The 26,947-nt window shown below is 39.5% G+C and overlaps 1 protein-coding gene across 1 annotated transcript in view; it reads left to right on the forward strand.

Annotated features, from left to right (window-relative positions):
- Positions 1–294: 294 nt before the first annotated feature.
- USP6NL (USP6 N-terminal like) overlaps positions 295–26,947 on the forward strand; it is a gene marked incomplete at both ends in the record, with an annotated part of 90,594 nt that continues 63,941 nt past the window's right edge. Inside the window, one exon of the mRNA XM_080717160.1 lies at positions 295–367. Within this exon, the coding sequence (XP_080573286.1) occupies positions 295–367 (73 nt within the window). The remainder of the gene's footprint in view (positions 368–26,947) is intronic.

A 26,947-nucleotide genomic window follows, 5' to 3' on the forward strand; every position in this document is an offset into this window, starting at 1 on the left:
TGTTCATAACTAGTTAATGCTTGGTAAAGTAATACGTTTTAGACTTTGAGGATGTTTTTTTCACAGGTGCTAAAATCATTTTGAATCTCTGATTTCAGAAATAGAGCCAGTCTTTTGTTGCTTCTGATTAGCTGCTTCTGAGCCTTCATGGACAGCTAGGCAAAGCATTTATTTCTCTGGAGTTGAACTGTGTTTGCACTTGGGCTTTTAGAAGAAGAAATGCAGTAAGCTCTCCAGGATGAAACCTGTTGGATTTCTGGCGAAGCAGCTGGGGGCTTTGGCTTGTTACTAGCAATGATTCAAGTGTTGCAGATTGTAAAGGAGCTGGTGACACCATCAAGGCAAAAGGCAGCCACAGCAAAGGAAGGTAGGAATACCCAGCAGAACAGAGCCGGAGCGCGCTCGGGGATTTGAGAAGTGTTGGCCTAAAGAACAGCTATAGGAATAATCTTGAGCTTTTGTGTATGTTTTGCTATTCTTATATTTTATGGTATCTGCAAAGGATCAGGAAATAGCATGATTGTTAACATGCCTCATTAATTTCTGTTTTTTAAGCCAAAAATTAGAGGCAGATTATTTTATTATGAGGTAAAGAGAGTAAGAGGAGGTTGTGGCGTTGCTGCAACAGTATGTTTCATGTCGTAAACATCCTCTTGCGTTATGAATTTTGGAGGCAGAAAAGTAATTTCTGCACTCCTCTTTTAATTTAAAATGCAAATATTAATGGTAGAAATGAAAAGGGAACAAGCTAGGATTCTGCATAGCAGGACAGAAGGACTCGATGGTTCTTATTTGAATAATTGATAAAATGATAGATAAGAATTTAGCAGATTAATGATAGAGTTTTTTGCCTTTTTAAGATAATAAGTGTTTAGTCAATGCTGTTTATATTAAATACAGACTTGTATTATAGCATTGTTTTAGGGATATGGTGAAGTACATTTAATTATAAAATGACATGTGATTTATAGATCTTAAGATGTTCTAATATAGATATACTGGAAGAAATACTTGTTTATTTAGCTTTTTGTGCACACGTGAGAGGGTACCAGTGTCAGTCTTAATATCTTGTATGGGGAGGGAGGTAAATGGGGAGGGAGCCGGGGAAAGCCCACCAAGTTCTGTATGCATGTGGGACTATAATGCACCAATAAAATCATAAAACACATTTAACATAGTAAATCTCTAAAAAGGTAATTAGGAACTGATTTTCAAAATATACCAGACCAAAAGCTAACGTGATAATACTGGCAATTCTACTGATTTAATTTATGCTTTAAAATCACTTAATTGGCAAATATTAGCATTTTCATAGGAAAGCATGCAGTCCATCTTTCTTAAACATTCTGAACTAAAGCATTCTTTGTATAATTTTAATAGTGTAATTTTACCTCAAATAATACCAAATATAGATTCTTTTAGTTTTTTTTAATGTGATATGATCAGTGTTTTAAAGGAAAACTTAAGAGATTCCTTAAGACTCATGTAAAATGATTTAGGATCATGGTTCAAAATAATATTGTGATATACAGCGCAGCAACCATACGCTGAGTACTAGAGCTGAGAGAGTGTAGACACCCTTTTGCCTGTTGTTTTCACTTTATGGGAAAACAGGGTATTTAAATGACTGAGTAAAAATGCATCTCATAAAGCAGGAAAACTATATTATTGGTTACCTTTGAAAACATTACAGTATTATTTAGTATATTTTACAATTATTTACCTCTTCTTTTCTACTTTCTCTTCCCCTTTCTTCTGAAGTAAACTACATTCCTGTTTTTAAAATAGTAAGAGTCTAACAAACCATTTTAAAGCCACTTTTATTATTTAGAGAGAATATAGATTAATGTAACCCCAGTGTGTTTGGAAATGTCAGATTCATACAGTTTGACCTCCTAACTATAGTCAGAATTTTTATTGGAATGTTTTTTCTAGTTTTTATGTTTTTAGTCACAATTGTAGTTATTTGGAATGTACCCATGGGGAAAAAATATTTGTCTTGTCATTGAAATAAGTGTGTGTGTGTGTGTGTGTGTGTGTGTGTGTGTGTGTGCGTGCACGCATACCATATGTGCCAGAAAGCACCATGTAAATACAGAAAAAGGAAAACCACTATCAAAAGATACTGTATATTAAAGTTGTAGGCTGGCATTTATTCTCAGATTTTTTTCTGAATTTGTTTCAGGTGGAATTTTCTGTGATCAGGAGAAAGCAGATGCTTATACAAAAAAATGTTTTTAAAGGTTTCTTATCAAATGTCTTCTAATATATATATATATATATATTTTGGTGGTCCTGGGGATGGAACCCAGGGGCATTCTACCTCTGAGCTACACCCTCAACCCTAGTTTTCATTCTTTATTTTGAACCAGGGTCTCACTGAGTTGCAGAGGGCCTAAGTAGCAGAGGCTGGCCGCGAACCCTGATCCTCCTGTCTCAGCCTCCCAAGCACTAGGCGCCACTATACCCAGCTTCTAATACTGGTTTTAATTATTTAATATATTTAGCATTTTTTCCTTGTGTAAAATATTTTTAAACTATTTTTAATACTTAAAATCCCCTTGAGAAGAGCAGGTCACGAAGAGAAATGTAACATACTGATCCATAGTAAGAAAATCTTGGGCTCAGTTCTTTAAAATGTGGTATGAATTTTGATGGATATAGGGAGTATGGCATTTCCAAATATTGCACTCACATTACTGTTAATAAATGGTATGAGGAAAGTGATGCATGCAGGAGAAATAGAATATAAAAGTTGGGGTGAAATAATTATGATGAATGGTTTCACAAGTTTTCATCAATTAGTTTTCTTTGGTATAAGGTGGTAAGAAAACCTTATGGGACCCAAAGGTGTGGTTTAGAATGATCTTGGGGAAAGAGGGAAGTTGTGGAACAAACGAAGGAAGGAACGAGCATTTGTTCAGACAGCTTTGTCAAGAGATTGTGTGTAGACAGGGCAGAAGAGTCTGCCATGGGTTTGTGTGCTTTGACCTGAGGCCATCATGGGTAGGGTTAGTCTTGGGGACCAGGGAAAGGGACCAGATGAGTGGTACTGTGCTAAATGGAACATAAACCGTCACCGTTTTCCTCTCCAGTGCCCTCGTCGCCCGCATCTGAGGGCAGGCTCTACTGGATTGAAGGCAGAGCACTCACTGCCAAGCGTCTCAGTGAAACCATACTGTCGGCAAGTGCACCGCTGTCAGCACTGTAGCTGTGTATTTCTAAGGACCCTAGTTTTTTTCTTCAAAAGCTTCATGTTAGCCAGGTGTGGTGGTGCACGATTGTAATCCCAGTGCTTGGGAGGCTGAGACAGGAGGATCACACAAGTTCGAAGCCAGCCTCTGCTACTTAGTGAGGCTCTCAGCAACTTAGTGAGACCCTGTTTCCAAATAAAGTATACAATAGGTTTGGGAGTGTAGCCCGGAGGTAGAAAAGCCCCTGGGTTCTACCCCCACTACCACACACACACAAGCCTCATGTTTATTTGAATAAAAATATATATATATATTTTTTTGGTGGTACTGGGGTTCCTGAAAGCCCTTGTACCTCCGGGCTACACTCCCAGACCTATTTTCACATTTTTATTTGGAAACAGGGTCTCCTAAGCCAGCGCGCGCGGCTGGCTTCGAACCTGCGCAATCCTCCTGTTTCTGCCTCCCAAGCGCGGGGATTACAAGCGTGCGCCACCACGCCCGGCTGAATAAAAATATTTTGAAAATAGTACATGTTTCTGCAGCTTGTCAAACAGAATTATGCTGAACACAATGGAATGTTTCTTAATAATCCAGGCTCTTCATTTTATATTTTTGGTAGGTGGTAAAACTGAATGACCAGACTTACTAAAATTACTCCTAGGAGCTGATGTAGAATGAGGCCGTGATGATAAAATAAAGTGTTGTGTTCTGATCTTCTAGGATGAGGCCCCGTGGTAGAGCCATGGAGTGCTGGTGTCTGTCTGGAGCTTTTCATTCCCATTTTTGTCTCTTAGCACCTCTCCTCTAGATTATTACAATGACCTCCTCCTTCATTTATCTGATAAGCATGTAAGGAACACATAACTTGTACTTGAGGAAGTCAGAGACCAAGTCAGTAATTACAGTAGTGTGAGAGGTGTTGTAATCAACAAGCTGCATGGGAACCCCGGGGGCAGCTGCCGAGCTCTGGACTGACCCTAGATTAATAATGAGGGGATCGAAGGAACCATGACCATTGCTTCCATGACCATTGCTCTCCAGTGATCTGAATTTCAAAGGATTCATAAGGGTTTGACTGGAGAGGGAGAGGGAGAGGAAGAGAGAGGAAGAGGGGCGAGGGGGAGAGAGAGGGAGGGAGAGAGAGAGGGAGAGAGAGATACGTGGGGCAGGCAGGCTCTGTGTGAGCACTCCAAGTGGAAGAGATATATTTAAGAAGTCACGGAGTTAAGAGAGGCAGGATGTATTGGAAAAACTGCAGGTTGCTAAGTGTCTCAGTCAGCATCCTCACTGCCATAACCCCAAAGCCTGACCACTCAGCTCAGAGAAGGAAGGTTTATTTGCTCAGTTTTTTGCAGATTCAGGGTTTAGTCTGTGTGAGGCCAGTGTCTTTGGATCTCAGTTTGTGGCGGTGGGAGGTGTAGAGAGGGGGCATCTGGGCTCTGTTCCTCACATCATGGGTGCTGAAAAGCGAGAGAGGAAGCCGCCAAGCAAGGGGTTCCAAGACACAGGCGCATCCCCAGGGACCCGCCTTCTCCACCGCACCCCACCTGCCTGTTACCCCCTGGGTAAACCCACTGTAATGGGTGGGATCACAGTCCTCCTCACGACTGAGCCATATCAGCCCTGAACAGTCAGGAACGAGCTCTGAGGGAACATTCCATATCTAGCTACAGCATGACGTTTGGCAAGAAAGTAGACTCCTGCTGGGGGATAGTGGTGCAAACGAGGTTGGACGGAGCCCAGGGGCCACACATGGAGAGACCGCGTAGAGACCGTGTAAAGGAGCTTGGAGATATTCTTACTAAGGTGCCACGGGAGGAGGCAAGAGCAAGGCTTGTCATCTGACCCTGTGCGCCATCCTTCCGTTGCTGTTTGAAATAGCTTTGCCATAAAACCTAGAATTTGAACTTAACCTTTGCTTCTGTTGTATCACGGAATCCTCTCCAGTGCGTTATCTAGTCTCCTTTAAGTCTTCACTGATGACAGAACTCTGATTTTGTTTGAAGTGGTCTTGTGCTTAGCTAAAAAACCAACCAGTGCACTCCATTTCCTGAGATGTAAGCAAAGCTTTCTGGGGCTTTCTGGGAATGTTTTGTCTTCAGAGATAGCTTTCACCTCTACTTCCTGTTGAGCCTTCTTTCTGCCTGGAATGTGAATGCATTCCTGGAGTTGTAGCAGCCAGAATGTGGCCATGATATCAAAAGCAACACAGTGGAGGAGAAAGACAGGGTCTGGTCCAGACATCAGTAACACTAAGGAACAGGTGTACAGCCTGACCTCCCCTAGATTTCTTGGTTTATCACTTGTGGCCCAAACAATCATCACTAGTCTTACTTAAATGAAACTCAAGTGTCACTTAAATATAAAATTTCTTAGTGTACAACTTAAACACTGTCACAGAGTACTTTGTTCTGTGCTGGGACTGGGCAGTTTTAACAAGAAATCGTTTATATCCTGAGGAGTAACACAGACCCTAAGTTGAAACACGGCCAGGGCCATCATAATGTTGTAGAAGGGGTATTGGAGATCTGGAGTCAGAGGTCCTGTGATCTGCTTACCACCGTGTGGCTTCATGCAGGTCAGGGAATGTCTCTGTGTCATGGTCTTTCCATCTAAGATGTGATTAGTTGTTCTCAGAGACCTTATAGAGTACCCACATTTATACACTGTTTCTTAACACCAGTTTTGTTTTTTATAGTAGCTTCTTGGGTTATAAATCCAGTTTATAATGTTCATCTGACTGTGTTCACACACTACATACACAATGGCAATTGGTTTGTAGCAGTCTTAGGAAGTTGTGTATTTGGCTCAGTGTGAACAGCTTTTGGAGGTTTTCAGTTTACTGCGAGGTCGATACACAGTTATGTGAGCAGTTTGATGACAGAGGCAGCACAGGGGAGGGTGTTTGAGAGCACGGACTCTTCTAACCAGGCAGGTTTGGGGAACAACCCTGGATGTGTTCACCTTAGCTCTGTGACTTTGGCAACTTAGGAAGTTTCCCTGGGCATCAGATTCTTTATCTGAAAATAGGGATGATAACAGTGCAGTCTTCACAAGTGTGTCATGAGGGCTGAAGGAGCAGCACATGTCAAGGACTTAGTGCTGGTGCACCATAGGGACTTATGTGAGCAGCTGTGAATATTTTGTTGGGTTTGTTATCATTGTTACCACTAGTTGATATTCTACTGCTGATCTCTCAAATGGCTAATAGGTGTTTATCTCTAGGGCAGAATACAGGGCTCTATGGGCAAGGGTCTGATTCAGTGTAGTGTTATTTACTAATTTTTACTTGCACTTGGGAAAGTCAAAGCAGTTTATATTTCTTTGAATTTAGAAATGTCATATTTGAAGTAAAATTTCTGTGTTTTGGACATTACTGTTGTGATAATCTTTTTGTTCTTTCTGTATCTTTTGTTGCACTTTTGAGAAAAAAATTACATATATACCAGCCTGCTTGAGTGCATTTTTCACTTTGACATCTTTCCACAACTTAGAGTAATTTTTTGGTCATACATTCTAGCTTAAACATCCTCCTCCTCCTCCTCCTCCTCCTCCTCCTCCTCCTCCTCCTCCTCCTCCATACTGGGGATGGAACCCAGGGGCCTTATACCTTCGGGCTATACTCCCAGACCTATTTTTTATATATTTGGAAACAGGGTCTTTTAAACCAGCTGAGGCTGGCTTCGAACCAGCGCAGTCCTCCTGTCTCAGCCTCCCAAGCACGGGGATTACAAGCGTGTGCCACCACGCCTGGCCCGGCAAACATTTTTAAAGAGTATTTACTGTGTTCAGGGTGAAGCACAGTCTCCTATGTCAGGCATTTGGGGGAGCTCCCTGTGCCTCCCAATTCGTTTCTCATCCCATTCAATTCTAGCCTGTTGTTCTAGTTTTCAGTTAATCACTGTCTTTGTTGTAAAAAAAAAAATACTTAATTGTGATTGTTCATCTTTTCAAATGGTATATAAGCTACCCCAGAATGTGTAGCATCATATCTGTACATGTAGCAAATGTTTAGCTGTACTTGATGAATAAAAGAGTCCTTAGGGTTTGAGATGCAATTGGTATTTCTTATTAATATCAGAAACTACATTTGTTCAAATAATTTCTGAAGAACAGGAGTCCAAAGCCCACCCTGCCATCTGTGACGTCAGTGTCAGAGGCGTGCTCGTCGGGCCTGTGAGGCTGGGTGTTCTGCTCATGGTGTTCATGGCTGCAGTGTGCTGACTGCACATCCCTCTTGTAGACACCCCTGGTGACACATCCTTAAAGCATGCTGATTTTATCTTGTTTTCCAGTTCTTTATCCACTGTGTTCTCTGGTCTGCTGTATGTTGCTTCTTTCTGTGTTCTTCCTGATTATACTCGAATGCTTATCATATGGAAATCTAGTCGGTGTCAAAAAGAAAAGGCCATTTAATATAACAGTGAGGCCTTCTGCAACTCAGTGAGACCTTGTTTCAAAATAAAGAATAAAAAATAGGGCTGGGGGTATAGCTGGGAAATAGCAAAACATATGTATATATGTTTGTTTTGTAATAGTGACATCTAGGGATGATTTAAGTTGTTTTTCATTCTAAAATGAGTGAAAATTTGCAGTGAGTTATTTCACTTAGATTACTATTTGGAATTAAATGCTTGTGCATTATCTTAATATAATTCACTGTCTTTTAAATGTGCTGAAATGTCTTCATTCATGTAACTTGTTACCCTTTAAAAGTTATTACATTCAAATAAAGAAAAAAAACCTGTAAAGCTTCAGCTTCTGTATAATGATGTGTGCCTGTGGCATAATGAGATCAGGCAGAATGCCCATTTGTTAGAATGAATAACAGTATATAACAATTTTTATTGGTGACAAATCTACAATTTATCTATAGCTGCATTTTGGGTGGTAAAGCGTATGTATTGCCACAAAGATATGCTGTGCTTGTGCTTGTTCTCTCGTCTTATGTTGCTCAAGGGAAGTGGGTAGTACGGAACCACCAGTAGGCATCGCGTTCCTAGACGTCTTGCCATGTGACTGGAGACACTGGTGTCTCCCAGTCTTGTGCTTTCTCGGGGTTTAAAGGTGACTTAGTGCACAGCTGGGAACCGGCAGAGCAAGGCTACCAAGTGTTACTTGGAAATGATTCAGGGCAGCTTTTCAAATATATCTCCACTGATTACCTTCTCCCCATGTATATTTACATTTTTTAAAGTATTATGTCCTCTATTAAGCCGTGAGCATCTTGGACAAAGACTACGGTTCACTCATTGTTTTGGAGAACGTTAATCTGAAGAACGCAGTGGTCCATGAGCCTGCCTGGTGGTCTCTTCTTGATCACTTACCATCAAAGAGATGACCGCATCAGTGAATAATAAAGAGAAAGCAAATCAGCTGCCTAATTGCTGAGGGGTTCCAGGTCTTTATATTACTTTATTACTGAAACAGACTGCCCGCTAGACATTGTGCACATCCTCTAGAGAACAGTTAGGTTTTCACTTAGATTGCTACTTGGAATTAAATGTTTGTTTGTGCCGTTATCTTAATATAATTCATTGTCGTTTAAATGTGCTGAGCGTCTCCATTCATTTAACTGGTTACCCTTTAAACACAGGCTGCCTGAGAATCGTTTTTCCCCAATTGACAGATACCAGATGCAGTGATTAATAAAGGTCATTATGCTGCTTAGTCATGGAGAGCTTTTAATGACAATTACCTGAACATCTGCTAGTTTAATCACTACAGTTATCAGAAACATCTAACAAAATATAGATGCTGTGCTTTGAAAATCTGGCTTAGGCTAATGTAAATCATTACTTAAGTATGTTTAAATATTCCCTTATGTTTTAAATAATTGTGAGAAGGCTCTTATCTTTTGTGAAGTGGACAATCCAAAATGCTCATGGGACACTGTTCTGGAAGGGCTCTCCTTGGTACTCCTGGTTTCCTGCAGCTGGCTTCTCAGGGGCGGTGAGTTTTCTGTGTGCAGAATTGTTGGGGAAGCACTTGCGTTCTCCTGCATTCTGTTCATTATGATTGATTTGATTCAGAAATGCGAGGTTTGTAGTTGATTTGAAAAGAAGGAAAAAACTTTACCCAGCCTCTGCCGAGAGAAAGTAGGAAAGCAGAGAGTAGATGCATTAATTTGGAAAAGTTTTCTAGCTTCTGCCAGGAAATTAAGGAAGAGGCTGAAGAGCATAGACCAGTCACATTTGAACTGTTGCATGTCTGAATTTCAGTATCAATCAGGCCTCACTTATTTCTTGTTCTTCATTAATCCCAGGTCTAATCATCTAGAGACCTCAGCTGGATGGCTGTGTTGTGATCACCTTTCTTGTTCCTGTGATCAAAACACCTGGCCATCACTACGTAGAGGAGGAAGGATGGTTGGGCTCACAGTTTAGAGGTTCTCTTTGTGGTCATTGAACAAGAGAGCTGCACGATGGAGATCCCAGCGACTTCCAGAGAGAGAAAGAAAGCAAGAGGTGGGGACTAGGACATTATCTAGCCTCCAGGACCTCCCCAGCCTCCCACCGCCCCTGCTGTGCCCGCTTCCGAATCTTCCTGCACTGGGGACCCTGCTTTCAACACACAGCTCTTGGAGGCTCGTGGAGACCCAAATGATAATGGGGTGCTTCCCAGGTCTCTGTCTTCTTGGTAGATCCAGAACTTCAACGTTTGCTTTCTCAGGACGTTGGGGCTCACAGAACTCCGTTTGGCTTTAACTTGTTGCCACTTTCTTCTGGCTTTTCTTCCTCCATGCTGCTTGTAGCGCAATGCCTTGGGAGCTAAGGGCTCAGGTCTGGGCTGGCTTCTCTTTGCTTTCTTCTCTGTGGGGTCTTGGCTGCTCCTGCTCTGTACCTAGAGTTTCAGTTTTTGTCTCCTAGCTATGTAAAACTAAAAATTATTTTGAGTTCTTTGTCCCTTAGTAGTTCTTACTTGGCCAGCATTGCTAGTCATTTCTTTTCCCCGTGCACTCTCTTCTTTTGTTACCCGTCTTCCTTCATTTCTATTGCCTGCGATATGAACTGTGGTGGACTCTAGGGCAGGAGGCTTTAAAGAGGATAGGGAAGAAAGATGGAAGGAATCTGGATTCCTGTTGACTAGAGAATCCCCCTATCAGTCCAGGATGATGCATGTTTAGGTTTCTTAGTAGGAGAGAATTTGATAGCTTGTCTTATTTTAGCCTTGTTATTTTAAGTTTTATGTTATTCCTAACATAAACCTAACACTAATAAATAGAGCGATGATTCAGTGAATGGATATATTTATTTCACAACGTAATAAGGGTCATTGGTTTTCACACTTTTGTTTAGTTGGGATGGACATTGACCTCAGTGAAGAGTCTCCTCAGTGAGTTGTCTGTTGTTTCTTTATCTGTTGGGTAAGTGCAGATATCAAAATGACACCCATCCAATTCACACACAGAGAAACATGGAAATTCATAGCAAGGGGATTATTATTATAAAGACTTGAATTCAAGTGTTAGTTGTTGTTGGCACACTAGTTGTGATATACCTACCAAATGATCTTAATGGGCTGCACTTGGAAATTTTGTACACGGCCTTTAAACAACTTTTTCTTTTTATTCAACAAATATTACAATTCTGTGGCCAGAATGTGGTTGTAGGTTAATATTAGTAATGGGGCAAAGGAGAATTGAGAAGCATATTAAGAAATTAGTGAGAAATTATATGTAGAGGGGTGGAGGAAATAGAAAATGTTAAAAATAACACTAGGCTTTTGAGTTTAAAGCCAGAGATGGTGAGGCTATTGTTAGAAACAGGCAAATTAGGAAATAAGTTTATTTCCTTGCAAGGAAATGTTTCATTATTTACTGTTTAGAATAGGTTTAGTTGATATATTTCCTATTGGTGTGTATGAATCCTTCAAATAATGTGAATTGTGTTACACCAGTTCCCACCCTAAAGAATATTACAGAACTTCACCAAACCTGTGGTTGTAGTTAGCTATACCCTTATACGTTCCATAGCAGCTCCTATTTATAGATAACATTTCAAGGACTGGTCTTAAAACTATTTAATTGTGATGCATATGGTACAACTGTGACTGTATTGAAAACAGGAATTCAACAACATAAAGTAGCATTATTTCCTTATTTTGAAAAGGATTAGCATCTTAGAGTTTATGGTACTATCTGTTCACATTTTTGAGCTATACACTTAAGGATGACTCACCGATCTGACTCACTTGTTTAAGTACACTGTCGCTCAAAGGCTCTTTCATTCTGCTTTTCTTTTTCTGTTTTTTATTTCTCCCCGATGAATAGAATTATTGTAGAAAACCTCCCATTGCTGAATATAACCTTTGTTTCTTCTCAGTTGGTGTATGTATGCCACGCCTGTGGGCACGTAGAAAGCGCTCACTAATGATGGCTAGCACTTTGTTGTCTAGTCGTGGCAGGAAGCAGAGTATAGTGAGAGGTAGCAGTGTGCGAGAGACAAAACAAGAGTTCCTTGTTCCAGTGTGAATATATAAGTACTGTATGACTTATTTAGCAAAAATGTGCATTTATTACATAGGAATGTAGTATAAATTTAGTTGTTGCCAATTAGAGCCTATTTCAGGAGGTACCATGAGGCCTAATAAATATCTCTGTCTAACAGAACAATTGAGCTGGTCTACTCATTTCAGAGTATTTGATCAAACAAAATTCCAGGGAAATATTTTGAAATAGTCCTTAGAATTTGTGACAGAAACTGACTTAGGCTCATAGGTGAGGAAATGTGACATTGCAGAAACTCTGCGAACCTGTTCCGCTCTGCAAAGACATTAGCACAGAGGTGAGTAAGGCCTTGGAGTCAGGGAGGCCTTGAACTTGACTCCATCTGGCACCACCTCTTAAGAGCTGTGCCATATGGAGCTGCTCTCATTTCTACAGTGCTACCCAGGTCACCAGAGTTGTGATTAGGGTTAAATTAGGTAATCCATGTTTATTTGTTTAATTATTCACTAAGTTTGATGGGAATTAATTAGACGTACCAGACTGGTTTATAGTAGTAAATAAAGTGACATAAACTATGAGTTCAGTGGAGGAGACCTAAAACAAGCAAGTAAGCACACAAAATAATTACAAATTTTGGTATTGTCTGTGAAGAAAGACACCAGATGTCATAAAATAGAATACGTCACTAAGGTTGTAGTTTGAAAAGGGCAGAGTGATAGGAGTCAGCCATACCAGGAGTGGAGTGAGTTAGAGACCGGAGTCGTAGCCTGCGTGATGGCCCTTGGGCAGTGAGGTGAGGCTGCTCTGTGGGCTACCACGGAAAACCTGGAAGGAAGCAAGTGGCCTCTAAAACAGCTGCCAGAGCCGGTGATGGGACGCGTGTGTGCTGGTTGGAAGGCCCTCGGCCTCACTCAGAGCGCCCGAATGGTCACTGTTTGTGCAGTTCACCTAAGCTCGGTGATCTGATGTTTATAACAGTGTAGAAGTGGCACATTAGGATGTACACTCCTAAAAGTTTGGGTATAATAAAATAAAATCGAAAGTTATCATTGGTTGTTAAAATCTGAAATGATGAGATACTTTCAGATTTATTGAGGTATAACTTATTATACAATAAAATACATCTATTTGCATCAGACAGCTTGATGAGTTCTGGCAATTATATATAGACAGGTAACCACCACTGTATCCTGATAAGAAAAAATTCCACTGAGCCTCCTCGGACTTTGTTTCTTCCTGTGTCGTGTGCCGTGCCCACCAGCCTCAAGGATTCTGTCACTGCACATCTGTAATGCTTTCACTTTAGTTTTGTTTTTCTAGAATTTCGGAAAAATGGAGTCGTGCAGTATGAGGTCTTTTGTGTTTAACTTTTATTTATATTGTTTCAGGTTGTCAACAGTTTTTCACTTTTTGTTGTTGACTAGTATTGTAAAGTATAGATTATGGCAGTTTGTTTAACTGTGTACCAGTTGATGGCCATTTGGTTTGTTTCTAGTTTGGTGTCACTTTTTTTTGGAGGGGGCGCATACCTGGAAGCAGGATTGCTGAGTAGTACGGTAAAGTTTATGTTTAGCTTTATAAGACAGTTTTCCCTTTTCAAATGTGGCTGTAACATTTTGTCTTGTCACTAGTACTGTCTAGGAGTTCTAGGTGCTCCAAATCCTCTTGCTTTTGTCAGTCATTTTAACTTTTCTCATAGTGACATTTCAACATTTCAGTGTGATTTTAATTTGCATTTCTCTAATGACTAGGGATTGGTATTGAATATCTTTTATATATTTACTGGCTAGTTATATATCTTCTGTGATATGTTTGTTCAAAACTTTTACTCATTTAAAAAAAACTGGACTGTTGAGTATATCAAATTATAAGTATATAATTCTTAACATAAATTATAAGAATAGCATAGCATGTCAAATTATAAGTATATAATTTCTTAGTATATCAAATTATATATTCTTAGTATATCAAATTATAAGAATTTCTTATATATTCTAAATATAGGTCCCTTTTTAGATATGTTTTACAAATTTTTTTTGTGAGTTGTCTCTTTACCATTTTCTTAATATTATCTCTTGAAGAACCAGAGTTTTTAGTTTTGATGGGATCTAGTTTTGTTAGTTTTTAATAGTTTTTGTTTATTTTAGTTAAAAATCTTTACCTAATCCAGTGTCATAAAGATTTTAAAAGTTTGATTTGCTTTTACATTAGACTTATGATTTACTTCAAGTTACATTTTTGTGTACTATATAAGGTTCAGGCTTTCCCTCTGGAGATCTGTAGTTATTCCAGAAGCAGTCTGTTGAATTCCAGTCTATTCCTTGAAAAGACTATCTTTTCCCCATTGAGTTACCCTGACACCTCTGAGCCTGGGAGATCTTGCTGTCATTGTAACCCTCTGTAGTCAGCAGGAATTTAAGTCTGACAACAGAGAATATTTAAATACGAATAGGTCTGTTTGTAGTCTTACTGCTAAGTGTATAGGAGGTGGGAACAATGGAGGGAAAAATTCCAACTTATGAGGAAGTACTTGTTCATAAGGTCCAGGTGATGGTAGCTTAGAATGTATACTCATGAAGGAGGAAAATTCTATACCCTGTTAGTGATCAATGACTATTCTGATATATGATTATCACTAGGAAAATAAATTAGAAATAAATTAGAGTAAATGTGGGCTTGTTTATAGTCATACTCTAAAAGGAAAACTGGATCAACAGAAGAAAAATCTGTAATGACTATTTAATGAGAAGAAATAGACATAGGAATACACACAAAATAAAGTAGCTGCTTTGAGTGCTCTTTGAGTCTACATTTAAAAAGGTTTTGAATGAAAGGTAGAGGAAGAGGCATTATAACCAGTAAGGAAGGAAGAGAGCACCAGACACCAGGGAACAGGAGAGCCGAGACCCGATGCATCATGCCTGCAAACTGGAGTATGCTAACACAGCTTAACAAGATCCTGAGAACCAGACGCTGCTCCTCATAGCCCACCACACGGCACAGGCTGAGAAAGCGGGCAGGCCCCAGACTCCTCTGCTCCCATTAGTTCTGGTGGCTGCTCTTTTTACAGCCGAATTATTTTTAAACAGAGGAAAACAAAATGGACAGAAATGAGAATTGGAAGCCCAAGGTAGGTTAGGAGATAATGTGACCCTTTTACTTTAGGTGTTCAGGATTAGGTGAGTTAGTCTATTTTGGGATAATTTTGAATAGTCTTTTAAGGGAAATAAACGTGGAGAAGATACAAGAAGACTAAACTGCAAGGAGAGGAGCACAGGTAGAGTCTGATAACTAGACACTGTCGAACTTCATGCTGGTTCAAATCAGAATTCTAGCTTGCTTTTATTAAATGATGGTGTATGCCAGGCATGGTGGTACATACTTATGATGCCAGTAATTAGGAGACTGAGATAGAGATCATAGGTTCGAGACCAGCCTCAGTATGAGATTCTTGGCAACCTAGTTAGACCCTGTTTCAAAAACCCAAAAACCAAAAAATTAAAAGGGCTGGGGGTATAGCTTGGAGGTAGCCTGCTCCTGGGTTCAGTCCCCAGTACCAAAACAAGCAAACAAACAAATAAACAAACAAACATTATGGTTTATGAATGGTGTTAAAAGGAAATAATGGTCTTTAAGAGCTTTTTAGGGGGGTATAGAAACACCAAATTAATTCAGCCTCCTTTTTTTAAATTTGTTTTCACCGAAAAGGCAACCTAAGGAAATGTTGGAAGCAGATTTTGTTTGGGGGTTAGAAAGGTGTTTAATAAAATCTTCTATGATCCTACCGTATTCTCTAAGAAGAAATGATGGTAAGAGAACCAGTCATGTAAAGATTTTAGTTGATAGACAATATCAAATTTATTGATGTCAGTCAGAATGAAGACCTTAGCTAGTATGTCTTAGGTTAGGGCTTTAGCTTATTCAGCTAGATTTAGCATATTCAATAACTAGAGGAAAATTTAGTTATAATTATTGATTTGTGAAGGGAAGGTGGGGGGAGTACAAAGCTGATAGAAGTAGCTAATAGGGTTATTAAATTAAGATTTATGATGATCTTTCTAGACTAGTATCATAGACCAAAATTAGAAAAAATTTAGATTAAATTGATAGGATATCAAATTCTGAGTCTCATGTCATCTCAGTACTTGGGAGGCTGAGACAGGAGTATTATGAGTTGGAGGCCAACCTTAGCAACTTAGACACCCTCAGCAATTTAGAGAGACCCTGTTTCAAAATAAAAAATGAAATGGGCTGGTGGTGCAACTCGGAGGTAAAATGACCCTGGATTCAGTCCCCAGGAGCAAAAGAAAACAACAACAAAAAGTCAAGTTCTAGACTGAGATCAAGAAAGTTGCTAAGTAAGGACCGAGAGATTCTAAATTCAGCTAATGGTAGTAGGAGCCCATTCCACTGATTGCCAGCCTGGGAGGGGAGAGCTCCTTGTCCGTAGATCAAGTGCGGCCATCCTCAGGCATCCTGAGGTATCCTGTTGGATTGGGGTGGTCGGATTTCAAAGAAGACATTAGTAAATGTCATGTCCTGAACGATTTGTATTTATAGGCTTGCCATTTGGTTCATTTAGGACTACAAGGACGACCTTTCTAATAATACTTGGAACATTTCAAGGTGGAGTGGGCTGACTTGTGATCCTGTGAGATTTTCATCCCTGGATGCATTAAAGGAGAAATTGAGTGACCACCTATTAAGATATTTTAGGGAGATATCACTATTTGTGGGAACTGAACTTTTAGTTTCTTTCCAGTCTTTTACACTTTTTTCAAAAATTAACTTTTGCTTACTTAGATACTTCAGCAGTCAATGTCACCAGTAAATCTTGTCCTTAAGGCTTTGCTAATAATAATAAATACTGTTCATAATGCACTTAAATTTTTAAAAATGCTTTCATGAGCCTGATTAAGTGTGATCTTCACAAGAATTTATAAGTTAGGCAGGAAGTGTTTAATCATTATCAGACAGCTATACCTTAATGATTTTTAGTCTGGACTCTAGATTCTGCCTGTGTTCAAATCCTGCTCTGCCACCTGCTGCGAGACATTTGGATATTTCAGAGAGTGTCCTTTTTCCTCTTCTGTGATTTAATAATCATAAAAGTGACTAAAATACAGGGTTATGTGAGTTTGCATGTGATAATGTGCTTGATAAAATGCGATTAGAGCCGAGCATAGAAGCACGCCTGTACTCCCAGTACTTGAGAGGCTGGACAGGAAGATCACAGGTTGGAGGCCAGCTTTATCAGTTTCCTGAGGCCCTCAGCGTTTAGTGAGACCCGTTTCAAATTAAAAAATAAAATAGGGACTGAGATGTAGCTTAGTGGTACAATGCTTCTGGTACCACAATCCCCAGTATCCCACCCACCCAGAATATGTTTAGAACATTATAACATGCTTTAAATAGTACCTGACAGTTAGTAAATGTTAGCTAATGTAAATAATTTTTCTTTTATAGATGAGACTTGAAGCAAGCTGTGACTTGACCAAGTTTACATCAATAAGTGGTAGAGATATTATAAAGAATTCTTTTGATCTGGACAAACCCAAAATTAGAAATGAAGTAAAATTAATAGTATGTTTTTGATCAGTATTGATTTGTGAATTAGTTTCATTTTGTTGTGAAATGGTTGACTGTAGATGTGGGAAAAGCTAGAGTTTTTCTGTGTTTATGGACATATATGCATTCCGGGCATACTTTGGTAGGGAAGCCTTTTCTAAGGCTTATTATAAATGAAGATAAACACATTTTTCAAAAGATTTATAGTGCTTGATAACATTTAAAAGGAAATAGGCAATTAATTTTAGTTTCTTTTGGCATTCCAGTATACTTGCCAAGCAATTAAGCTCCTGATTTCTAGATGTGCTTAGATTTCTGGAGGAATATAAGCCAAACTGAAGGCATCTCCTAGAACAAGAAGCCAGATTGTTTCTTACTTGTAATATCGAAATAAACCAAGACTGATCTTGCTAAAGTTCTGTTCTGACTTCAGTTAAGGCTTTGAGTGCTCTGTGGGTTTCCGGCTCCTTGTTAGAAGAGTTTACACTGGGCAGCAGCAGCTTGGCTAGCTGCTCTCCACATGGCCACATCACCGGAGTCAGGCGTGGTAAAGAGGAGAAGGTTTGCTGTCGGGAGTTTCCTTGCTGGAGTGGCACTAAATCTTCCGCCTTTTTCCCCAAGAGGGGTTTTTCAGCCAACATTACCTTTCTTTTTTTTCCCCCTCTCTTTTTTTTTTTTTTTTTTGGTACTGGGGTTCCTGGAAGCCCTTCTACCTCTGGGCTACACTCCCAGACCTATTTTTATATTTTTATTTGGAAACAGGGTCTCCTAAGCCAGCGCGCGCGGCTGGCTTCGAACCTGCGCGATCCTCCTGTCTCTGCCTCCCAAGCGCGGGGATTACAAGCGTGCGCCACCACGCCCGGCTTCCCCTCTCTTTTTTAACATTATCTTTATAATTATTAAAAATTATTTTTTGTTTTGATGAGGTAATACATGGTAGAAATTCAAGGCACACGAAAAAGGATAGAGTGAAGCCAAGTATCCTTTCCATGTAGCTACCTAGTTTAATCTTGCCAAGACAACCACTGATTAGCTGCGTGTATTTATGTGTCCTCTACCCCTAGCAGTCACGGTGCTGCTCAGAACTCTGCCCTGTGGGCCACCATACTTATGTCCTAGAGATGGATCCAGAGCAGTGTATATAATTTTGCTTCATGATTTTCAGTGGCTGAACTGGTAGATATTTATGTAGTTCCCAATTCCGTCTTCATTGTGAAGGCCATGCTTATTTCCCCATAAAAGAAGGATTTAAATTATTGTTCTGAGTGTGCCCTGTTACTTCAAGGAGTTTACTCAGTGAGTTGGACACAAGCTTTCTTAGAACAAGAGGGATGGCGGGTCTCTTAGGACAGTGCTTTGTTGCCAGTGTGCTTGGAGTGGTGGTATTTTATATGGAAAAGATATAAGCTCATTAAGAATAGCATTCTGGAAGAGGCTTTTTCCCCATTTGTGACTTTTTCAAAGAATTTACTCTTTCCCTGCTGTTTGAAAATTCACTGGGGATGTGACTGAACCGTCCTAAGCTTTGACCATGTGAGTTGAAGGCAGAGCACTGGGTGAGAACGCGACCTATGTGTCTGAAGGGGACTTCAGGAGCCCAGGCAAGGGGTGACCGAGAGCCCATGCAGCCTTGCCCTCTGTCTTGGGTCACTTGGAGACTATTGTTTCTTTAAAAGTAATGAATGTGGGAATGTAGGTTTCTTTGAAAATTTATATTTTACTACTTCTGTTTTTTGTTCTCAAATATATTCACTATCAAGGAGGCAATATATAGGTAGATTTTATATTTTTTTAATATTGGAGAAATAAGTATGTGATTAGATTTTTTTTAGAATTTGCCTTTTGAGCAGAATTGACATCATTTAAAAATGGCTTACAATTACCATTATTTTAGTTATTCACTTTTCGATGCCCCGGCAGTTATGAGCAAATACCTAGATAAATATGATATGTTAATAGCAACAAAACACAAGTTAAATTTTTGCTAAGTTTATGTAACTTTTATTTATTAGAAATTATAACTCATTTCTAATCCTTAAATCCATTATTATATGTATGTGTGTATATATATGTGTATACATTATATGTATATATATTTTGGTGGTACTGGGGTTCCTCCTGGAAACCCTTCTAGCTCCAGGCTACACTCCCAGACCTATTTTTATATTTTTATTTGGAAACAGGGTCTCTTAAGCTGGCACGGCTGGCTTCGAATCTGCGCGGTCCTCCTGTCTCTGCCTACCAAGCGCAGGGATTACAAGCGTGCGCCACCACGCCCGGCTTATTGTTTATATTTTTGTAGTGCTGATGAATTGAACTTAGGACCTCATACATGGTGGGAAAGCATTTTTACCTGAATTATATCCCTAGTTCTTTTATTTTCTTGTGTATACTTCTGCTCCATGGGTGGAATTTTTATAATGGTTTCAATATTGTTATTTTAAAAAAAAGGCAAAGGAGAAATGATAAAAATTTGAAGACATATCTTTCTTATCAGACATTCCTATTGTGGTAAGTGCTATTGAAATGGCAATGCCAGTTAGAGTTGACTCTAGCCTTTTATTGAGACATCCTGTCCAAATGGCGAGTTTCTATCACTCTTTAGGGCTTTTGTCCAGTGTTGCTTTGCAGGAAAGCCTTTGCCACCAGCTTCCGTGTCACGGCTTTAGAAAGACATACCTGAAGGGTATTACTGAGCCTTGATTCCATGTGTGTCGGAGTCTCTCAAGACACTGCTCTTTCTGGAGCTGTATTTTACCTTTATTTGCATTCATGGTAGCTAGTATCGAAGTAATCACAGTACTCAGCAAGTTTTGAGTTAACGAATACTGTATTGGAAAGCTTAATCCATCTCATTTTTCCAAGGGAAGCCTGGTTTTTATATTCTATATCTGATCTTCATTTACTTATATAACTGGCGGCTCTATTCTTAGTGAAATTTTTTAGGTATCCATAGAGATAAGGCAGAATTATCTGGATCACAGTGAATGGTTTTATTTAAAAATTGTTTTATAGCTTCCTATCTTAAATATAAGAGAAATGAGCCAATTTAGTGTTCTACTTTGTGCAGTATTTTATTAAAAAGCTTAAAGTACATTTGGAAAATTAAAAAAAATCCAACTTACAGTGTCAGTGTTGTCTTTGTATTTCTAAAAATATTTAAAGTAAAGGTAATATATGCCTATTATTGTCAATTTAGAGAACTAAAATATTAAGAAAAACCAAAATTACATGTATTTCCTCTCAGAAACATCATTTGTTAGCATTAATATTAACATTTTGGTGCACTTTAGCCCAGTCTTTTTTTCCCCTCCTTCAAATGTTGTCTTGTTGCAAAGCTAAGGAGACCGTATTACTTATTCACTCTACTGGTAATCAAAACAATGCCAAAAATGAAGATGTTTTTGTTTCTTGTTCTTAATTATTGAAGATATATTAATATTAGTATACTATAATTATAGTAATATAATTATAAGATATTATAATATATAGTAGTATAATTATAATATATAATATATAGTAATATAATAATAAGATATAGTAATATTAACATAATAATATTGCAGTGCTGTATTTTCACTAACTTAGCTTGAAAACTCTTTACTTACATTTTTATAGTTGTATCAAGTTAAGAATTTGTGAAAATGTCTGCTCTTTAAATTATACTTATGGATGTTCAAAATAATATTAAATTGAATTATCCCAATAGTTTTCTGGTGGAGCAGTGGCTCCATCGAGCCAGCAATGTAGTAATTTCACTCTCCATCCCTTTAGGTTTGTTAACAGTAGGTAAAGTGCTTTATGACATTGTCTTTGTCGGGGAAATATTAAAGTGTTTGTACAGTATTTATACACTACAAATTATCAGCAGTAGATGTGTTGCAAATACTGTTTTTGAAAGTTTGATCTAGCTGGGCATGGTGGTGCACAGTTAAAATCCCAGTTCTTGGAGGATCTGGGTTTGCGGCCAGTCTCAGCTACGTAGTGAGGCCCTCCACAACTTAGTGAGACCCTCTTTCAAAATAAAGAATAAAAAATTGGACTGGGGGGGGGGTATAGCTTTGAGGTAGAATGGCCCTGGGTTCAATGCCCAGCACCACAAAAGAAAAAAAAAAGTTTGATCTACTTTAGAGTAATTAATCTTTGCCTTGAAGAAATATGTATTTTATATAGAAAAATATATGGGTGTTGTTGAAAAGATTTTGCACAAAATAATGGCAGGACTGGATTTTATTGAGTCGAGAACCTGAATCAGAGACAGTGTAGGAGGGCCCTTTGTGGAGAGCTCATGCATGAACTGTTTTCTTTCTATTCAGTGTCTTACACGTAGTAACTAGTAAAACATTAAAACAGACACGACACCCACACCACACCACACACTCAAACCACTTCATTGTATCCAGTGTATATAAGACAACATCAGCTGTCCCAATTTGACATTCAGAACATTTGCTTGTTTATAAACCAGATACCATGAAAATGCATTTATATCCCTACAACTTTATAGAATTATAGTATCCGTGGGGTAACGTATTAGAAACTTAGATATCTCAAAGTGTAGAGGAATAAATAATTTTGAGGAGCCATCATTTTTAGATCTAGGACGATTTTTCTTTTTATTGAAGTCGTATATTCACTTGCAAAGACACAAGAATATGTTGGTTTGAGTGCACTGAAGTCAACTAGCCTACTTCCTAGTTACTGTGTGCTAGATAGTTTCTTAGTAGCTTATAATTTATTGAATTGGAAACACACAAACATACTCTCATTCCCTTCCTTTCACCCTGCACTCTCTAAATTTTGTGGTGTTGGGAGTGAAAGCATAGACCTTGGAGCCTTTTAAGTATATGTTCGAATTGATGTCCCCACACTAAGGTAGCCGTAGGCGAGTTGCTTTGCCTCTAAGTTTCATTTCTCTCCTCTGATAAGTGCACAGATAATTTATATAATTATGCAGAAGGTGAATGGCGCTGGAGCTACTTGCATATTAATCAAGATAATGAGTGCATGCACCTGATGGACATCACAGCCTCAGGGACGTGAGCTGTCCGGGCAGCTGCCCTTCCTGTGGAGGCTGCATTTCTCTGAAGCTCTTTTGGCCTCTCTCTGTTCAGAAACACCTTTGGTTTCCTGTAGACTGAAGGCATTTTCTTGCCTCTTGCCCTCACTAATGCCTCTTTGAGGATCCCTGCTGACAGATTTTCTTGACAAACTTGGTTCATTTGCTTGTCACTTTGCTTCTTTATGGGTCACGTGGAGTGATTAGGAGCACCCTGGAGCCTTGTTGCCCGGGTCTGAATGCCACTTCTAGAACTTAGAGCTGTGTGATCTTTGCAGGTTAATTAACCTAATAATTTTCTTGTCTGTTTAATGAACAATAATGATACCTCATAGTTTTGATGTGAGGAGATTATATGAAATAATATACACAAAGAGCTTAGATTACGCAAAATAAATGCTGGCTCTTAGGTATGAGCCAAGCTCTTAGTTGCTACTTAATTTATCTGGTCATTCTTGATGAATGACTACTATAGTAGTGTGGCACTTTTAATATTTGTTATATAAAATAGATTTTATTTATATTATCATCCAAATACAACATTATTAGCACAATAGTAGTAATAGATTATAAGGAATACATTCATATTAGATATACATAAACATATAAAATACTTATGCATAATGTTGCTTGGCATTTATTAAATGAGGTTTATTGAAAGCAGTTGTGTGTTTTGAGAATTTCATGATACTCTACTTGATTCTTAGGCTGTGTGTGTGTGTGTGTGTGTGTGTGTGTGTGTGTGTATGTGGTACTGGGGGTGAAACCCAGGGGCATCCTACCTTTGAGCTATACCCCCATGTCCTATTTTATTTTTTATTTTGAAACAGGGTCTCACTAAGTTGCAAAAGGCCTCACTTAGTTGCTGAGCCTGGCTGTGAACCCGTGATCTTCCCGTCTCAGCCTCCCAAGTACTGAGATTACACATTTGCACCATCATGTCTGGCTTAGGCTGTCATTTTTTAAAAAATGATTGAATGAGTGAGCACTTTCATGCATTAGAGCAGTGTTAGCACCTTGCTGGCCTTTGTTGGCTGTACGGGCCAGCTTGGCAGGGCCACTCAGGGACCAAGTGACACTTACATAGCTCAAGCATGATAGCACAGTTCTTGCTGTGTGCTTCTCAGTTGTACTAGATAATATTTGATTCTTATTTTGTGTCATTTTTGCCACAGCTTGGCTTTTCCATTATTTTAAGAATGGAAAAGTTAACATTGGATTGAAAATAGAGTCTGACAAGTTGTATATGGAATTAATTATTTGCTAATAGGGTGAACAATCAATCAGTTCTATTTCTTTTATCTTCTTTTGGTAAAAATATGTTACTATAGTCACATTATATTATTTTTAACACCTACTGGGCCAAATTCAGCACACACTTGTTGTAATGAATGTAACTATACATGTTACATTCATTTCATACATAAATGAGGTAGGTTGCACAGAATCCTTCCCACAGTAATGGGGATTGATTGTGGAGGCAGGTGATTTAGTATCAGGTAAAAGCATAAAATGTTTAGTAATGTTAACAGCTTTAGCATCCTTTTGGTGATCATTGTGTCAGATTTTTACAGTTTCTTCTCTTTTCCTATCATTATCCTAAAACACAATTTAAAACAGGGGTCTACTTCCTTATGAGCACAAAGAATATCATATATAAATTGTTGGATTCTTCAGACCACCATTCATCTTCATTTTGCACAAATGATTAACAATTTCATGAGTTTGGAAGGCTGCTGGAATTCAGAAGGATAGAAGTGATAAGAATTCCTAGAAGTCACAGATAGATTTGTTCCTAAGGAAAGTTACGGAGGACCAGTGGCAATGAGAGGAACTGCCATAAGATCATCTCTTTGTGCTTCCAGGAAGGATACGGTGCGGTGCGTGCAAACATGGCTTTGAAGTCAACCTGGCCTTAGGCCTGCCCTGCAGCTTGCTTCCCATATGGCCTGGATTACTTAACCTCTCCACACCTCCACCTCTCCATATGTAAATTGGGGATAGTCATAAAACTAATTTAGCAGAGTGTTGTGAGGATTAAGTGAGATTATGCAGGTTAAGTGCCTAGTATCTGCCACATAGTAAACTCTCAATAAACAGTTTATAAAATATCTACAAATGTGGAGTTGTTACAAACCGGTCTTTTACCACCTGTTAAAACAGTGGTGTGATCCCGAGTGTGTCAGCAACTGTAGGCAAGTTAGAGTGAGTAAAGTGGCTCACGTCTTGCTGGCAGTGTGTCACACACCCTGCCCCCGTGTGGGCAGCGGCACTCACATCCAACAGCTAGTGATTATGCTTCCCATCAGGAGTAATGCCTATAAATATTGTTACATCACTTCATATCCTTTTCCACATGAGTCATCTTCCACATAAATGTAGAAGTTACTAGTCTGATTTTGGGAGTTCCAGAGAGTCGCAGTGATACCATTTGTTCTGTTTGGGAAGTCAGGCACAGGAAACTGACAGACGGAGATCAAAATGTCTCCCCTGTTGGCCGACTGGAAGAGATAACATTAGATTTGAATTGACAAGGGCCTGCCAACTTGTTTGACTTAGATGGACTTACTCACTGGATGACTAACACAGCCAGACAAACCCAGGCCTCCTTCACCAGTGGGCCCCTGTCTTTGTGTGTGGAAAGCAGACCAGAGCATCCCTCAGAGGCTGGGGCTGAGACAGAAGCAGGAGCCTGCCAGCCTGCCCAGGTGCTTCTTGCTGGCCTGGACTTCCCTGGACTTTAGAGTCCTTCTGCCTTGGAGGAGGGCGGGGCCAGCCGGGGGAAGCTCTGGGGCCGCTCAGGCTGAAGCTCTCTGCGTGACTTGTAGGAGCCACATCAGATCCTGCTGGTGAGGAGAGACTGGCTGCTGTGAGTGGGCGGGCAGCGAGGTAAAGGGCAGGAGCCAGTGGAAGAGCGGGTTGAGCAGAGACACCAGAGCAGCTGCTGGCGTCCCTCGTCAAGGCCTCAGTGACCACAGTGCCCGCTTGAAGAAATAGACTGGAACTTCGAATGTCTGAACTTTAGAGTCATTAAAATGGCAAATGCCACCTTGTAAATAGAATAAAAAATTGCATAAATATATAAGAGGAAAGCCGAGTCTTTAGCAGAAGGAAATGTTTGCAGTGAAGGCATCGCTGGAAAATAGCTGGTAAATCTAATTTTAAACATAAATTGATTGGGATTTTTTTTTTAGTATTTTTTAAAAGTTCTTTGTATATTCTAGATAGTGGATAAGAGAGTAAAGACTCCACTGGAGTGATGATAGGGGTTTAGGGGAGAAAGGAGGAGCTCGAGATGAAGGTAATAGTTTAAATAATGCTATGTACACATATGAAGTTAACAGTAGTGATCTCAGTGAGTGTGTAGGGAAGGGGAAGGAGCGGGTGAGAACACAGCAAGTGTGTGTGCGTGACTGTCCCCGTCGCGCAACACCTTAGTATGAGGTGTAATTATAATGCACCAGAAAAGTATACAACACAAATACATATATTGTTAACTTGGTTGAATAATTAATATTGAGTAATTTTTATTCGTCTAAGATAAACCTAGTAAACACTTAACATATGCTAGGCACTGTGACAGATACTATGGATACCAATGAGATACTATCCTTTATGGAGATTATAGTTTAATAGAAGAGAGATATTAATAAATATATCCAATAAAATAGTCAAGGTACCAGATGTGGAAATACAGTAGATAAAAGAAGAACTGGCCAGTTCTGCCTTTATGGCACTAGCTGGTGGTAAGAGGAGCAACTACAATTCAAATTTCGGCTAAATCTGAGGAAAAATGGTCCTATTATAATGAGCCCTTGTCAGCAATTATTTCTAGAACTTAAAAATTGTTTTGTAGCCAGGTGTGGTGGCACAGCTCGTAATCCCAGTATTTGGGAGGCTGAGACAGGAGGATCAAAGGTTCGTGGCCAGCCTTAGCAACTTAGTGAGGTCCTCCGCAACTTAGTGGGACCTTGTTTCAAAATAAAAAATGAAATGGGGCTGGGAGTGTAGCTTGGAGATAGACTCCCTCTGGGTTCCATCCTCAGTAGCACACAATTTCTAGAAATTGGGAAGCAAGTAATAGAAGCATCCCCAGGAATTGTTAAAACTATAACTTAGAATTTTTTTAGTTATAGAAATTTTATTTTTGCGGTACTGGGGATTGAACCAGGGCTATTCTACCTCCGAGCTACACCCCCAGCCCTGTTTTTTATTCTTTATTTTGAAAAAGGGTCTCATTGAGTTGCAAAGGGCCTCACTAAATAGCAGCTGAGGCTGTCCACAAACCGCGATCCTCCTGTCTCAGCCTCCCAAATGCTGGAATTACAAGCGTGTGCCACCACACCTAGGTAGAAATATTAAGTATCTATCTGATGCTAGGTGCTCTGTGTTTAAGATATTGGAGATTTATCTAGTTCTAAATTATCTTAAAATACATGGACTTATAAACAAAACAACCTGCCCATTGTACACTGTTGACCTTTGTAATTTGTAGAAGGAGGTGTAGGACCTGGAGAGCTGTGGAGACTCATGCCAGCAGGCTCAGGTGGCCACTGGAAGCTGACTCGCAGGGAAAGCCTTTGAGCAGTGGCATTGGCCAGCTCTCAAGGAGTGTTGACAGGTGCAGAATGCCCGCTGCTCTTAGGAGCCTGGGTCACTGCACAGAAGGGGGCCATG

The sequence above is a fragment of the Muscardinus avellanarius genome, assembly GCF_963383645.1.
Source record: "Muscardinus avellanarius genome assembly, chromosome: 20".
Lineage (NCBI taxonomy): Eukaryota > Metazoa > Chordata > Mammalia > Rodentia > Gliridae > Muscardinus > Muscardinus avellanarius.